Raw genomic sequence first — 17,897 nt, forward strand, 5'->3', positions numbered from 1 at the left:
TGCATTATTCGATACAAAATTACTTGATTCTCTTGATCTGCATTTATCACAGATATTCGATTATTGCAAACAATCGAACGATTAACCGATATCTCTATGTGCTGTGAATTTATTTTGTTGAACAAACAGCACTAAACACATCCTTTCTATTCACTTTCATCGGTGAGTTTTACCATCACAGAAGCAACATAATAGAAAAAATATATTTGAAAATTTTTCACATCTGCTAACTGCAAACACATTCAATTTTCCACGGGTTCGTGTGAACAAAAGGGTGAGAATCCCATCAGCTGAATTTATTATATTCATAGTAGTTGTTTATACCTTGAAGAATTTCACCTCGCCTCATTTTCGCCTGTTTTAATATATTTTCTCATGGAAAAATCCTTCTATAGCTTCAGATATCACAAGTGGAGACGCACCGTAACAAATAGCACAACTTTGAGATCTTTAACCCTCCTATACTCGCGCATACGGTCTGACAGACCGAGAAATAATGAGGTGGCTGAATTTAATGTCTATTAAAACTGAATGAAATTAAAGGAAAAATATTTTCTGGAGTTATTTCATTCAATTATATCTCGTTCTTTAATTGAATACCAACAACGCATAAAAATACACAATAAAACATGCCGACACACATCTTTTTGTCGGCCATGGCTAAGGTTTCGTCCAAATGTCGTAAGACCTCCGGGCAGGATGTCGAAGCATTTTTTAATAAACGTAAGATTTAGACTATATTCTCATTACAGCGGGGCGTCAGCGTAACTTGGGCGGGGCGTGTGACGCTTACGATTAATCGTGTGTGTTCATACTAATGTATTCACACCAGGCCGAAATGCCGTGAGTAAGATTTTGGCGTGTTGCTAGCGTGCAAACGAAAACACTTCACGCCGGCGATATTTGTACATCTCCGCTTCTCTCTTGCATATGTTTGTATGTAGTAGTGACATAATTTATAACTGCGCGCATATGCGAGGAGGGTTGCCAGATGTAGATACATCCCTTTATTTTGATTTTATTTTATTTTCATTTTATTCACTACGAAGCTATTTATTAACTTACTAATCGATCAATCGTGAGTTTAAAACCCTGGCCATCTTTGTGTTGTTATAAAATAACTACGTTAACGCAACATTCATCAGTGATGGAGATCGATTCACGGTCGTAGTCCTGGTCTCTCTTCATCCATAAAAGCTCTGCTTGCAACAAGAAACATTGGGCTATTAATAACACCACAATGATCATATCAACTGTGTCCGCTGTTCGGTCTAGCTGAATAAATGAACTACGTAATTTACCATATGTATAGATACGATAAACACGTGAATCGATCGTAGTTTTCAACGTCTGCCAAAAGTAAAAAAGGAGAAAAATACGATAATAGAACAGAAATATTTTTTTCTGGCAAATTTCAGGAAAAAACATATATTTCACAGGTCGGCAACTGTGTAATTATTCATTAAATTTCAATGTGTGCCGACAACGAATGCAATTTTTTGGAATCGATTTTATCGTATTTAGTGAGGTCATTCCAATTTAGAAAAAAATATGAAAAATTTGCTAAAAAAAATATTTTATAAATCTTCGTCCATTTATTATAGTGTTATTTATCAGAGTTTTCTATATTGCTCGAAACGTAGCGGAGTATAACGAAAGAGGATATGATAGAAAAAGCGACTTGTTTGACTTATAGTCTAAGCTAGTTTTAGGTTTCATGTCTTGATGAACATTATAAACTTGATTGCGGATGTGCAAATGTACGTATAGTTTAGATGATTAAATGACGGACGATATGGTGACATCTTCAGGCCTCCACTCAAAATTCCGCGTTCAAAGATGAACAAGCATGACCACTTACCGTGGAATGGATACCAGATGGTTTCTTGTTTTAAGAGAAACATTCAAAATGCCATTCAAACCATAAATATGGAAGAAGGGTGGTATCGTAAGAACCGTTTCAGTATATCCAGCTGAAATGAAACATTCACTCATTGTTTATGACAATGTATTTGTGAAAAAAAACACTGTATTACCAAACTCAGGCCGATAATATTTGTTCATTTCCGGATGCGATCCTTGGGCCAAGTTCGCAACTAAATTATTGTGGCTGAGTTCAACTCCTTTGGGCATACCAGTGGTGCCAGATGAGTATGGCAGTATGGCCGTGTCTTCAGGGTCAATTTCTGGCAGCTCCGAACGATGGTCTTCTCGCAGCAGTTGCTCGAAGCCGAAGACATTTTCATCTAGGTTATGCTTTCCACCGATGCAAACCGTACCTTTGTACTTTTTTGCTTTACTTCTATACACTTGTGCAACGGGTAGCAACACTGGCAACGTTATTACTAGCCGGACATCTGCATTTTCGAACTGCCGACAGATCTCCTCTATTTGCGAGAATTATTTAGAGCAAAGGTTTTGAGCTACAATATTCGGGGAAACAATACAAACCTGGCGTATAAAGTGGATTCGCAAAAGTGACCACCAATCCGGCCAAAAGGCTACCATGCAGGGCCGGCACATACTCGGGAATATTTGGGAGTAGAATGCCAACGACTTCCTTTTTTCGCATCGCGCATCCCTTTTGCGACAGAAGCGCACGTGCCATACGCCGTGTCATCTCATATAACATACCGTAGTTGTAGCTGCGTTTGCTCGAGCCGCAAGACTATTGGGAGAAAAATTGTAATCGTTAAAATCAGTTACATCCAAACATAAGGCTCTGTGTTAGCTGAAAACTATGCTGGGTGATGGCGTTATGAATTTGAATGGTTGTGTGACTTTAATTCACGATGAATTGTTTTTCTAATGTTTGTTATCTTCGATTTCTCACCGTAAACTGTTCATATAATAATTCGGCGTACTTTTAGAACTTTTTTGAATCGACCATATTTACACATCTACGAGTTTGTTGAATTCTGTATCTTGGGGAGCAAGCGATTTCCGTGTAATTTCGCGGTTAATAATCGACTTTAGGCACATACATGTAATTGAGTGGCCTATCCTTAGATCAATAATATAATTAGTTATATCATCAGGGCATTAAGGGACTGTTGATATGAGGCTTCCATTGTTGTGTTTATAAATAGCTCCAATCACCCATGCAGCAGATCGACATGATGATTGATGCATGGACGTAGTAGCTAGAATAACATACAAAGATGGTCAGTTGAGGACCCTGAGTCATAAGCTCATGATTGTTCGCTTAGTAGCGGACACGGAACCAATTAGGCTACGAAGACCCCTTAGGGGCTGTCCACATACCACGTGGGCAGAAAACCACGATTTTAGACTCCCCCGTCCCCCTCCGTGGACAAGCGTGGACATTTTCATACCCCTACCCCACTTTGTCCAAGTGGACATTTTTCTTTTTTTAATTAAAATAATCAAGGAAATAACTGAACTGCGCCTAAATTCCATCTAAGTTTATTTTATTTCAAATTTTACTAGCTGTACCCTGTTGTACCAGCTTTGCTGTGGCTCATTGTTGTTGTACGGTAGAGAAATGAGTAACATAACAAAGCACATGTTTCATTTAATTTCGAAATTATTGTGAGTAAACTATATTTGTTTGTTTTACCATTATCAGCGAAGATATGCAAGCTATCTAGTTTGCTAACACGCAAACTCGTAATGTACAGTTGACCAGGTGAAGAACAAGCCGCATCTGAATATGAACTACACAACTTCAAAGATTGATCTTGAGCTTTACTAATTGTGATTGCAAGCGCCAATCGAATAAAAATAAATGGATTGAAAATCATTTTTTAATACAATTTAGGATGTTTTCAAAACTTGCAATAAAATGTGATGATATCAATACAATAGAATACATAGATACAATAATGTTAATTCAAGTTCACAGCTTTATTTCAGAAGTGTACTTATTCCATCTGGAACATATTCGCCAGTAATGATCCAATTAACCTGATTGATTCGCTTCCATTCGTTTCATATGAAATTCCAGTAGAACCCTTTTCACATGGATATTCTCGACCGGATGAAAAATTATCCTTTCATTTTGGATTATGAATTTTTCATCGCACAGCAAATCGATGGGCAGTTGTGAAATGTGTTATACAAGACCCAGTAATTGCTTTGACAAATGCATCGTTTTATGACAGAGTTACAGCGTTCCAAAACCCACTCAAAATTTTCGATGTCGCATTCTGGTCCATTTTTTGGTTGAGTGCAGATCTTTGCCCACTCCGGAATATGATCGTTCACAGTAAATGCCGATTCATCTTCACTCTGGATTTCCGATTCACCTTTAGTCGGTAGCGCAATACGAAACCTTTTCCGCCATAGTTTGTAAAATTTTCAGAGGGTATTGAAAGCGTATTTATAATTTTATTATTTTTCAAATCCTTATCGACAATTCTGCAATTCATTAACTCTTTGCGGTCGTATGTCTGCTATCAGCCACCACAGCAAGCAATCATACTAAATACTTTATCCTACCACATGCAATAATTTACACTTCATTTGTACGAATTTCAATGTCTAGAGAATTTGATCACGAATCAATACGCAGTTTCTATGGATAATAGATAACGGACTTGGAGTAAACAAAGGATTATTAGCGTGGAGAAATAATACGATCTCATTCAAGGGAAATTATGACGACTTGTGGTGCATGAATAATCATAGACAATTTATACTTACACATTAAATCCTAGGAATTGAAAACAAAATTTCCAATATTTTGAAAAATTGTTACTTTTCGAGAAAAGTAATACAACAAATTTATTTTACACGTCATTCCGCATGAAAAACTAAACAGACATTTTTATTCTAAGACTATCTGTTCTCGAAATAAAACAAAATCTATAGAAAATTATATTTGATGAAAAGACCATATTCGTAATATCATGAAAACTCAACCATTATGGAATTGTTTAATTTTTATAGTTTCTGGTTATAAACGTCTATGCGTAGCCTGTAACTATAAAAGTCATAGGATCATAGGAAATAGCTCGGTCGTTCACAGTTTACGTGAGTCACTTTCAGAATATGAATTTCAGTGAAGAAGTCCAATGATTTAGTAAAAATATATGAAGCACTCTCAGGCAACTCAATCAGTTTATTGATACTTACGGAATACTCAGGTTGGGCGGAGTTTTAAAATTCTTGATCACGGAACAGTTTTTATTTATTTTAGAATGTATCGGTGATTATATTTGAAAAAATATTTATTATTCGTGTCCACGTGTATATACCCAGCAAACATTAAATCGTATAATTTTGCACGTGCCAAGTCTTACAAGAAATCCGAATAAATCATAATCGCATATAATATCAATCAAAGTATGTGTCGTGTATATTTGAAATCGCATAAAATGTAGAAACTCGATTTCATATACCATTATCAAATTAAGTCGCAATTCGGTATAATAAACATCAATTTTATGATGTACATTGTCGTAAAATATATTTAATCCGCATCATATGCGTATATTACGCTGATGCAGTTTGTGTGTCGCATAAGCGTATAATTTAAATCGATTCAGTACTGTAGTAAATCGTGTTGCATGCGGAAGAAAATCATGAAACAGTAAATCATATTAGATCCTAATAAAGAACATATTACATCATATTGAAATGTTAATGAAATGCTGATGCACTCGAAAGTTTTAACCGCTGTTGAATTAAATTTCAGATAGCCGCGCGAGATGGCTGGTGGATGATAATCCAGATGACCGAAGTTGGAACCAACATCGGAGCAGTTTTCACCAAACATCAATCTGTGCAATTTTAAACATTCATATTCCACGCCCAACATAAGTCAATCAAACAATTATTATTTCTACAAACATAAATACTCATATATAAAAATGGCGATTCGTGAGGCTATAATAAACATTTCACGAAAATATTTTGCGCCATTTGTTTTTTTCTATGTTTGTAATAAATCGTATATGAGTATGGCAAAAGTCGTATTTGGTGCTTTGACAATTCATGAATATATTCATATTAGATCGCAATTCAATTCAACATAATCGCTATTATAGTCGGTCAAAGTTGCATATTCATCCAAACAAATTCGGTAAGCATTCGCCATATATGTATATGGCCTCCACTTTTGCATGCATATGCCAGTTAGGCACATTATATGCCAACCAAATCTTAGGGCATATGATGTTATATATACGCTTGTTATGCGATTTAATGTTTGCTGGGTAGTTTATACCCCCTCCCCCCTCTCCGTGGACAAGCGTGGACAAGGATGTTTCAGTGTTTCAACCGAAAATTTCCTTTTCGAAGACTATTCTATTTGAGATGTGAACGTCTGAGTTAAAACTTCGCTTTCATACTTGTCCAAGCGTTCAGGAATACAAAAAAGTTACGCGGAAGATGAACAATGTGTTTTTTTTTTGTAAGGTATAAATGAGTTCTCGTATAATAGGAAATAAAAAATGAATCAATTATTCATCTATGTTATCACTACCAACGTCAGTCATATGAAGAATGAATTATGAAAAATTAATGGCAAACAAGACTCGTAATTAGTGCTTGAAAAGTGAAGCATTTTGGAAATGTATCGTTCGCTAGGATACACAGGTACTTTTTTCAAACAATAATAATCCTGAAGACACTAGGAGACGCTAAGATAATTTAATGAGATACATAGACGGTTCGTTCCTGCCCCGAAAAACAAAATATTAAATCAAAACAACGTTTGCGCGTACGGGTAGTCTGGCTTGTCGTTTTATTGCACCAAAAAATGACTTGCTCACAGGTAAATAGCTCATTACCAGCTAACAGAATGAAAATCCGTTTCCCGCCCTCTAAAACAAAATCCTTACCGTTGTGTTATGTCAGGCATGGTATTATGTTGTGTTGTGATCGGAAGCGTAGTTGTCGAGACACATACGCATTACTTGATCTAAAAATAACGGAGAGCAACATAACAAGATATGTTTTGACCTGTGACTCGACCTGATGCCTACTCGAACAAACTTTAAAAGAATCAGGAAAAATACGAAATGAACACATAAACAACGGAAGCCTTTGGATTCCACTGTAGGAAACGTATAAGGACGCTAGTACAGCTATAGTCAGACTCGCTTAACATTGTAACGCGTTTATACAGTGCAAGTTAGTAGATTATTCCACCTATTCAGTTACGAATTAGCAAATTAGTTGGAAACTTGATGTCTTCCTAGTTCTTTCGGTTCGGTATCGGCTCAACTATCAGATCAGAAAATCACACTGTGTAAACACTCCCTCATCCCAAATATAGATCAGTATAGCACATTCGATCGCCACTCAGAGTCTCCCCGTTCATTGTTTACAAACCAAAGTTCATTTTATGGAGCTACACATGCACAACTTGTTAACATTGGCGATAACGTCAGTGCCATGCTACCCATTCATTTTCTCCGTTACCAATGAGAGACATGTTCGCACGTGACGAGATAAGCGCTTTCAGTGATCTTCATCATCGTCTTCAATACAAAGTCTCTCTTAAACGGCAGCCACAGCTGGGTTCAGCAGTTAGGATTAAAGTACACTTTCGCTATTACAACACGATGTTTACGGCGTCGAAATCTAAACACGTTCTTATCGTACGCTATGAGATGACTCGTTCAAGGATGCTATCAAGCGACGCTTGATAACAACCTTTGACACAATCGATAACAACATTTTTGTTGAAGCTAATCATACTCACTAGTGCCGGTTTATCGGCTACTTTTTCGCACTCTTCGAAGATGTAATCCGTTAGGCACATTTTTGGTATATTCACCGGTCCATAGCGTGATTCAATAATGTTTCTTTCATAGCCGACCTGAGTGTTGAGGTGGGAAATGCTCTGTGTGGTTCGCAGTTCTCGGAATACTCCCGCAGGACGGAGTTTATTGTCCAAGATTGGTCTCAATAAACGAAACATTTTCAACCGCGAAATTCCCCTTTCCGAGTGCACTACTGCAAGTCTGACTGGTAACTGATTGTTAATCGAGTTGATTAGACCATCGATCGAGATTACTTTCTGTTGTTGTTTGGCTGTTTCATGTTCTATGATCGAACGTGATTAATAGATTGAGATTGAGAGTCGAATGTAGTTGTATTCACAGGTTTAGTAGTTGTCTCATAGTTGTTCTGCTGCAATATATAGGATTCTGGAGGGTCTTATTTTGGTTTTCAGCGCAATTGATGTTGTGTGAATTCGAACTTTAGTTTTATATTTTTTAGCCTTCGAAGCCGTGCATTTCTGATTTGTTATTACACCAAATCATATCATGGATTTGATCATAACTAGGTTCCAACGACGGAACCAGTAGTTTTGAATATACAGGGTCCGTCAATTAAGCTGCGGGAAAGTAAAAGCAAAGAAAACTGCTATTGTTGATTGAAATACGGAATTACAAAACCAGTTGTGTCTCGGGATTTGTTGAAGGTACAAAAATGTATTTATTTAAAAATGTAGGTAACTCATTGTTCTTTACAGAAATTTAATTTTTTTTTCATTTAACTCAATATTCAATAGTTTTGATGAATATTCGTACTTTTCTGCGGATACCTTCCATCAAAGTTTGGACTCTCTGTTGGTCAACCTTAGCGGGCATTTTATTCCACGATCTTTTTATATCATTTTTTCACCATTTCTCCGCTCCCGCTTGACAAATACCCAATATTTTGAATTGAGGGCATTTGGGAGGATTGAGGTTTTTTTCAATGTAATCGACCCCATTGTCGCGGTACGACAGAACCAAAAAACTTTACCGGACCTTTGTGAGTCTTCATAAACCGAAGGAGACGTTTCTGCAGGTACTTTTCCCTATACATTTTCGAGTCCATTATTTTGTTCATGACGAAACCTTGATTCTCTCTCCACAGCTGCTAATCCCTTGCCAAATCGGGAAACTTCCTAGCATTTGGCTTTTACTATAAAAATTTAAAATAGTACATTTTTCATTAGAAAACAAGGTGAAAAATCGAACTTTTCTTTGCTTGGAGGTAAAGTGGTCATCTAGTGGGGGCAAAGTGGTCACTCGCACATATCAAGCTAAATGGGACAGATTTATGCGGTTTTTTCGTCCAAATTTGTTCAAATCATACTTGATGTAGTAGGTACATGTATGAAATAAGCTTGGCCTATTCACCTAGAGCCTCAATTTAATTTTTCTCATGCATACAAAAATGTAGTAAGAACACAACGTTCCGCATAATAAGGCTTCGTTTAGTTGGAGTGACATATTTTCCAGGGTCAATGCCACAGAAGAAACCTCTTCAAGAGCAGAATGTGACGAGGTATAATAGCTTTATTAAACAGAACATTGTAAGTGAATAACACCTATAACCACATTGCTCCCAAACACGAAAGAAATCTCTATGCTAATTAAAAAGCTGAGATTGAACAAAATATCTGTTCACCTCTCCTAGAATAGGTGAACAGTTGCCCAAACTGATGATTTGTCCAACATATCAGATTGAATATACTGAATTTCAAGTGAAATTCCTTAGATACCATGTGCACAGAACTATGGCCCAATGGCTATCGGGAAAGCAATTTTTGTTTTTGTTCATATTTTCCCATTCTACTGAAGTACAGGGTGACTCAAAAGTCATTAAATTCTTCAAACATAAGGTGACTATCAATACGGTTTCAATAGTCAATAGTTATACTACCAAACAAGCAGGTGACCACTTTGCCCTCACTACCCCTACAACTTTCGAACGCGTCTTTTGACCACCAGATTTTGCTTCAGCGTCTTGTTTGATTGCTTGTAGGCACGGAAATAACTAAAATCTTCTCGCATACGGAATCTCCGGATGGTTAGACTTGTGTTATTTGGCAATGTAGTCCGGGATTTGCACTTACAGCAATTCCAAATGAAATCGTCCTAAATATGCAGATTTTAAAAACTTGTATTTTTGATTCCAATGAAAGTGTGTATTCCGTTTGGGTTGGAGGAAATATGAGTTTTTCACAACAATTGGGAATTTTTTGACTCAAGCGTAACTTTTGAAAAGGGCTTATCGATTTTAGTAAGAGAAATCTTTGATAATTTATATCTTAAAAACTATGAGTCGTACCGAAATAGTGTCTTAGAAAGAGTTATAGAGTATTGATGGTTGACTATGAAAAAAATGTACACTGAGAATTTTTTTTTTATAAAACTCGAAGTTTCGGAAATTCCTAAATATTCGATGTTCCACAAAGTTTGTCAAAAATAGTTTTACCGTCTTGTGCCCATTTTTCAAATTTTCCACATGACTTTTATTTTATATGAAAAAATTGAAAAAAATATAAAAAAATACATATTTTTTGATATCGCAAATTAAAATTTTATTTTTTAAATAAAAAAAAGAGTACTAATTTTTCTTCTCAGTGTATATTTTTTTCAAATTAAGCTAACGATACTCTATAACTCTTTCTAACACACTATTTCGGTACGACTCATATTTTTTGAGATATAAAGATTTCTCTTACTAAAATCGATACGCCCTTTTCAAAAGTTACGCTTGAGTCAAAAAATGAACCATGATGATGTATTTGGAAAAATTGTTGGAAATTATAAACAAATTCATAAAATTTCATGAACAAGACGGTTTAATCTGCAAACCTATTAAAAGGGATTATTTAAAATAAAAAAGACAATAAATTAGAAATATTTTTTTAAATATTTCGAGAATGGCTACATTTAGAAGGAGATTGATAATAACCTTTTTTGTTTTAAATCACATCAGGATTCATAATTTGTGGCTAAAAATGATTGTTAACATACAAAAATTCGAAGTTTCGAAAATTCCTAAAAATTCGATGTTCCACACACAAGTTCGTAAAAAATAGTTTTACCATCTTTGGCCCATTTTTTAAAATTTCTGCATGACTTATATTTTGTATGAAAAAATATTAAAAAAAGTAAAAAATATGTATTTTGGATATTGCAAATTGAATTTTTATGTTGTAAATAAAAAAAGAGTACTATTTTTTCTCAGTGTACATTTTTTTCATATTCAACCATCAATATTCTATAACTCTTTCTAAGACACTATTTCGGTACGACTCATAGTTTTTGAGATATAAATTATTAAAGATTTCTCTTACTAAAATCGATACGCCCTTTTCAAAAGATACGCTTGAGTCAAAAAATTCCCAATTGCTGTGGAAAACTCATATTTCCTCTAACCCAAACGGAATACACACTTTCATTCGAATCAAAAATACTCATGTTTTGTCATTTGTCGATTTCATTTGGAATTACTCCTCATTGTTCTTAATATCTTCAACCTCAGCTTCTGATCGTAGGTTCCATTACGACGCGTCCTCCAATCTATCCGAACAACAGTTTACGGAAACTTTTCGGCACATCATACTCGGTTGGTTTAGCCACTTTCAGCAATTTCGTTATTTTAGTACCTGATCACGTCAAATTTTTAATGTGGGTGTTCAAAATTGAATTTCTTCTCTCGGCTTCCATCCTGCATAGCTTTTTCTAAACAAAACGGATCAATGTGAATTGTTTACCGTCGAAAGATACAGGTTATCCGAACAATTTACTGTGGTTGGATCTCAGATACGTCTACTACGACCGCTGCTATAAAATGCACAGTGATTCCGGATTCTTACTGAATCAAACGTTATGTTTTATTTGGGCAATAAATCAATTACATGTTAATTTTATTTATGTAGGCCACAAGTTGTGCTCCCGTGGCCGAGTGGTTAGCGTCAAACCTAACATGCCGGGGGTTAGGGTTCGGTTCCCGTTCTGGTCGGGGTAATTTTTTGTTGAAGAAATTTCCTCCGACTTGCACTGTGTTCTAGAACTTACCACTCAGAATGCATTCAAGGCGTATTATTTTACATCTCAACTGAGTACTACTGAAAATGACGCAAGTAATACTACGTTGAAACGCGAAGTTCCTCTAGGAACGTTCGTGCCATTCAAGAAGAAGAAAAAAAGGAAGAGGCCATAAATCAGATGAATTACAAATAAAAAGAAAAAAACATTACATTTTTTTTTTTATTTAAATCGTTTATTTTTACAGGCTCAATTACTAGGTTTAAAGGAGCCGAACTCCTTACTGTATTGTTACTAGTATATATACATTTTTCCTTAATTCTAATGTTAATAATATAGGAAACCGATTACTCGCGGTCAACTCGAGTTTAGAAGGGTGACATATTTTCTTCAGGAAAAGGAGGGGATATGAGGATATGTTGACAATGATCACACTCACACTCTCAATCACACTCATCACACTCAATTCTTAAACCTATCTTATATCTACTATGTATTTACATTTCATCTTATTCTTAAGAAGGGATCCGATCTCTCACAAAGGAAAATGAAAAGTAAAAAACTAAGGGTATAAGGACAATCACACACGAAGATCGATAACTTTAAGAAATACATATATTTGGGACATGTAATCAAGGTCTAACCGAGCCAACACGTCTCTCACCGGCATCATGGGCTGCCTTCCTCGGGCCCGAAGGGTGACTACTAAATTCGATCTGGCGACAAGATACAGCTCGCACGACCAAACAACGTGCTCGATGTCGTGGTAACCTTGGCCACAAACACAAAAATTGTTGTCGGCAAGATTAATACGAAAGAGTAGCGCATCTAACGAACTAAGTGATTGGACATGAGTCGGGAGAAGGTGCGAATAAAGTCCCGACTCAAGTCCAGACTTTTGAACCATGGTTTGAGGCTAACCTTAGGGATAATCGAGTGGAGCCACCGGCCCAATTCATCTTCGTTCCATTTGCGTTGCCAGTTAACTATGGTATTTTTGCGGACTAAAGAATAAAATTCATTGAAGGCGATTTGACGCTGATAAATATCGCCTTCAATTGCACCTACCTTTGCTAATGAGTCAGCCCTCTCATTACCCAGAATTGAGCAATGTGAAGGGACCCAGACGAAGGTAATGACATAACAGCGTCTGGACAAAGCACTCAAAATTTCTCGTATTCTCTCAAGGAAGTACGGCGAGTGCTTTTCCGGCCTCACTGAACGGATAGCTTCGACAGAGCTAAGACTATCCGTTACAATGTAATAGTGTTCAACAGGTCGTGAGGCGACGCTGTCCAGCGCCCAGTGTATCGCTGCCAATTCAGCAATATACACTGAGCAAGGATTCTGAAGACTGTGTGAGGTGCTAAAAAATTCGTTGAACACTCCAAATCCTGTGGACTCATTCATAGAGGACCCATCAGTAAAGTACATATTATCACAATTGATATCCCCATACTTTGCATCGAAGATCGTTGGAACGATCCTCGATCGAAGATAATCTGATGTCCCATGGATATCCTGCTTCATGGACAGATCAAAATGCACAGAGGAATTGATGTAGTCAGGAAAACAAACACGGTTGGGAATATACGAAGAAGGATTAACCTGCATGGAGACGAATTCATGATATGAGCTCATGAATCCAGAATGAAAATTTAGCTCGATCAGCTGCTCAAAATTTCCGATCACCAATGGGTTCATAACCTTACACCGGATGAGGAACCGAAGAGATAATAAATTGAAGCGATCTTTTAGTGGAAGTAGGCCTGCCAAAACCTCGAGACTCATGGTATGCGTTGAGGGCATACATCCCAACGCGATACGGAGACAAAGATACTGAATTCGCTCGAGTTTAATGAGGTGTGTTTTGGCAGCTGATTGAAAACAGAAACTGCCATACTCCATCACTGAGAGAATAGTTGTTCGATACAACATTATAAGATCTTCGGGATGGGCTCCCCACCAGGTGCCGGTAATTGTACGGAGAAAGTTTATTCTTTGTTGACATCTTTTACTCAGATACCTAATATGGGCCCCCCAAGTACATTTAGAGTCGAACCAGACCCCAAGATACTTGAATGACATAGCATGAGTGATCGGTTTACCCAAAAGTTGAAGCTTTGGTTTTGCTGGTTTATGCTTCCTAGAAAAAACCACCATCTCTGTTTTCTCCGTGGAGAATTCGATCCCTAGCCCAATGGCCCAGGTTGAAAAATTGTTCAAAGTATCTTGTAAGGATTCTTGCAGGTCGGATTCGTTTGATCCTACGACAGACACCACTCCATCATCTGCAAGTTGTCTTAGGCTGCAATTTTGTGTAAGGCAATTGTCAATGTCGCTTACGTAGAAGTTGTACAAAAGGGGGCTTAAACATGAGCCCTGGGGGAGTCCCATGTAAGAGACCCGACTTACTGCCGAATCTCCGTGAGAAAAGTTCAAATGTTTCTCACAAAGCAAGTTATATAACATATTATTCAATAGAGGCGGCAGACCCCGAGATTGTAATTTGTCTGACAAAACCTCTATTGAAACAGAATCAAAGGCCCCCTTTATGTCCAAGAATACTGAAGCCATTTGTTTTTTTTCGGCGTAAGCCATTTGAATTTCTGAAGAAAGCAACGCAAGACAATCATTCGTCCCCTTGCCCCTGCGGAACCCATATTGTGTATCTGAGAGTAGGCCATTCGTTTCAACCCATCGATCAAGGCGAAACAAGATCATTTTCTCCAACAATTTCCGTATACAAGACAGCATTGCTATTGGGCAGTACGAATTGAAGTCGGACGCGGGTTTTCCGGGTTTTTGAATAGCTATAACTCGTACTTGTCTCCAATCATCTGGAACAATATTATGCTCCAGAAACCGATTGAATAAGTTCAACAAGCGATGTTTCGCCACATCAGGGAGATTTTTCAGCAAGTTGAACTTAATTCTATCCGATCCCGGAGCAGAATTGTTACATGAAAGGAGAGCAAGAGAGAATTCTACCATCGAAAACTCGGAATCAAGATCGCACCTATCTTGTGGTATATCTCGAATAATTCTTTGCACTGGAGTGGAATCGGGACAAACCTTTCGTGCAAAATTAAAAATCCATCGATGTGAATATTCCTCGCTTTCATTGGATGAAGAGCGCTTTCTCATGTTTCGAGCCACTTTCCATAATTTTTTCATTGACGTTTCTCGTGATAAACCTCCCACGAAATTTCGCCAATAAGCACGTTTTTTCCCTTTGATCAAGTTTTTAAATTGATTTTCAAGGTCCAAATACGTTTGAAAATTCTCAATGGTTCCACGTTTCCGAAAAGCTTTAAATGCATTCGATTTATCTCCATAAAGCTTGGAACACTGGCCATCCCACCATGGATTGGGAGGCCTTCGACGAATAGTGGAACCTGGGATGGGTTTCGTTTGAGTGCGAACCGCGCTGTCATAGATCAAACGAGAAATGAAGTTATACTCCTCCAGTGGAGGCAAACCATCTCTGGAATTGATGGCTAGAGCAATCGCGTCCGCATATTTTTTCCAGTCAATGTGTCTTGTGAGTTCGTATGCCCTGTTTATTGATTCAGAAGAATTCAACCCATTGGTGATAGAAATTTTGATTGGCAAGTGGTCACTACCGTTGGGATCCTGGATTACATTCCACTTGCAATCTAACGATAGTGAATTCGAGCAAAGCGAGAGGTCAAGAGCACTTGGGTTAGCAGGAGGTTTAGGTACACGTGTTGTTTCCCTAGTGTTCAAAACGGTCATATTGAAGCTGTTACAAAGGTCATATATCAACGATGAACGATTATCGTCGTACGGTTCCCCCCAGGCAGTTCCGTGAGAGTTGAAGTCTCCCAAGATTAATCGTGGCTCAGGAAGGAGTGAGCACATGTCAACAAGTTGCTTGCGGCTAACCGCAGCTCTCGGAGGCCAATACAAGCTGACTATACAGAGGTCTTTGCCTCTGATGTTTGCATGACAAGCAACAGCTTCGATCCCTCCAATAGGTGGAAGGTCAATTCTAAAAAATGAGTGACACTTATTGATCCCCAATAGTACCCCTCCGTATCTGTCATCGCGGTCCAAGCGTATTATATTAAAATCGTGGAAAGAGAGATCATTTTGAGAAGAGAGCCAGTTTTCGGATAGAGCAAAAACATCACAATTGAGTTTATGAATTAGAAATTTGAATGTATCCAATTTAGGCATAAGACTACGACAATTCCACTGTAAAACAGTGATATCTCCGACCTCTCTATTTAAATTAGACATCAAGAGAGATAATCATTGCAAGGAGGGGCCATGTTTGCATCAATTGCTGCAAAATTGTCTTTAGTACTGGAAGCATTGCGGTGACAATGGTTCTGATGGAGTCGGAAACATTAAAACACTTAATGATTTGATCCACAAGGTCAGACAACTTTATAAATCCCGATTGGGAAGTTGAACTGGACGGAAAAACAGGGACAGTTGGGGTTTTTGATGTCCCCTCGAGTGCTGGGTTGTTCGAAGGTGAACTATTACCACGGAGGCCAGGAGGGACCTGATAACATTACATTTATGTATGGAACATATAATATGAAAATCTCTGATACAACCGTTCAAAGCGACTCTATTTACAAACGTCAATATGATGGTCAAAGATTTCAATGACATTTGGCTCCGTGTGACTTTTTCCTATTTTTGAAGAACAAATTACAGCTGCATGGGACCCGTTTCGATGGTCCCGGTGGCGATAAAAATAAATACTTCTGTTTGTTGCCAGAACTCAGGGTATATGCGTCAAAGAATATCTGGAGGAACAACAGCTACTTTTCCCTAACAAATACGACAAATCCTGATGCACATTCAACTAAAAAACGTCAAATTGAGGTTGACCAAATTTTGATCGTTCCACCCTTTATGAAAGAAACCAAAAAAGTGTGAATTCATTCTAATGAGTAATTCCTTAAGGCAGTCGGCCTGATTCTACGCGGCGTGTGAGGTGAGATGACAGTTGTCACATCACCATCACGCAACTCTCCTCACTCTATTCCTACAGTCGTATCGGATGCGGTGAGAGGTTCATTTTATGTATGAAAATCTGGCTTCATTCACTCAGGAGCCTTAATTTGGTGCAGAAGGTAACACTATTAAATATATTCGTCCTTTCGAGGATGTGGTATGTGGCATCGGTCATTCCACCGTATACTGTTCACACAGCTAAAATAACATCGATAATGGGGTCGTTTCTGTGGAAACGATTACCAGCACGGGTACCAATTCAGCAACTTGCGAGAAGTGAAAAACAGGGCGGACTGAAACTACAGCTTCCAGCATTAAAATGCAAGGCGTTACTCATAAATCGACATCTGAAAGAAACCGCTTACATTCCGTTTTATAGTTCTTTCTTCGTACAAACAACTCCTTCACCGGCAGATTTCCCGTGTCTGAGACAAATACGGGAACAATTACCGCTATTAACACTTCAAATACAACGAAACCCATCCAGCGTGCTGATTCATAATTTCTTCATTGAGCAGACAGAGCAGCCTAGGATAGAGCGCAAGCACCCAGCGTCAGACTGGCGACGAATATGGCGTAATATCGCATGCAGACAAATTTCATCAAGCCAGCGCAGTGGTCTGTACCTCATCGTGAATGGAAAAACACAACATCGGAAACTTATGCATACTATACAGCGGGCAGATGGAGCAAACTGCCTCCATTGTAATATAGCTGTGGAAACAATAACGCACAAATTCAGCGAATGTCCTCGAGTAGCGGCATCTTGGAGACTAATACAAAAAAAAATGTATGTGAGAGGATGAAGAGCAAGTGACAAGGCGTTCATTCTGCTGGTTGCCAAATCTGATCAGAGATGCCACAGTCGCACATATATTCACGAATTTGCAGACGTTTAACTTTTGTCACAACCTTTTATTCCTGCTGCAGGCTGTTTAAAATAGTGACAAAACATTATTGCAAACCTGGGACAGAAACTACAGAAAAATAGACATCCCAGAGAACATTTTTGTGTTTGATTCTTTGAAATTTTCATAGACGTTCCCCTTAAACGAAATGCCGAAATTAAACAGGTACCGTATCATTCAAGAGCGGAATATTTATATGCTTCTTAGTGCTGTTAAGACGCTCCCAATCTACGATAGTTCCGAA

The 17,897-nt window shown here is 37.8% G+C and overlaps 1 protein-coding gene across 1 annotated transcript in view; it reads right to left on the minus strand.

Moving 5' to 3' along the window:
- The window catches only part of LOC129773621 (probable 4-coumarate--CoA ligase 1), a 39,441-nt gene extending 31,479 nt beyond the window's left edge, over positions 1–7,962 (minus strand). Inside the window, exons 1-4 of the mRNA XM_055777261.1 lie at positions 7,673–7,962; positions 2,452–2,668; positions 2,037–2,387; positions 1,862–1,973 (exon numbers count right to left, since the gene is read on the minus strand). Coding sequence (XP_055633236.1) covers positions 1,862–1,973; positions 2,037–2,387; positions 2,452–2,668; positions 7,673–7,891 — 899 coding nt within the window. The 5' untranslated portion in view covers positions 7,892–7,962. The remainder of the gene's footprint in view (positions 1–1,861; positions 1,974–2,036; positions 2,388–2,451; positions 2,669–7,672) is intronic.
- Positions 7,963–17,897: the final 9,935 nt, after the last annotated feature.

The sequence above is a fragment of the Toxorhynchites rutilus genome, chromosome 3, assembly GCF_029784135.1.
Source record: "Toxorhynchites rutilus septentrionalis strain SRP chromosome 3, ASM2978413v1, whole genome shotgun sequence".
Lineage (NCBI taxonomy): Eukaryota > Metazoa > Arthropoda > Insecta > Diptera > Culicidae > Toxorhynchites > Toxorhynchites rutilus.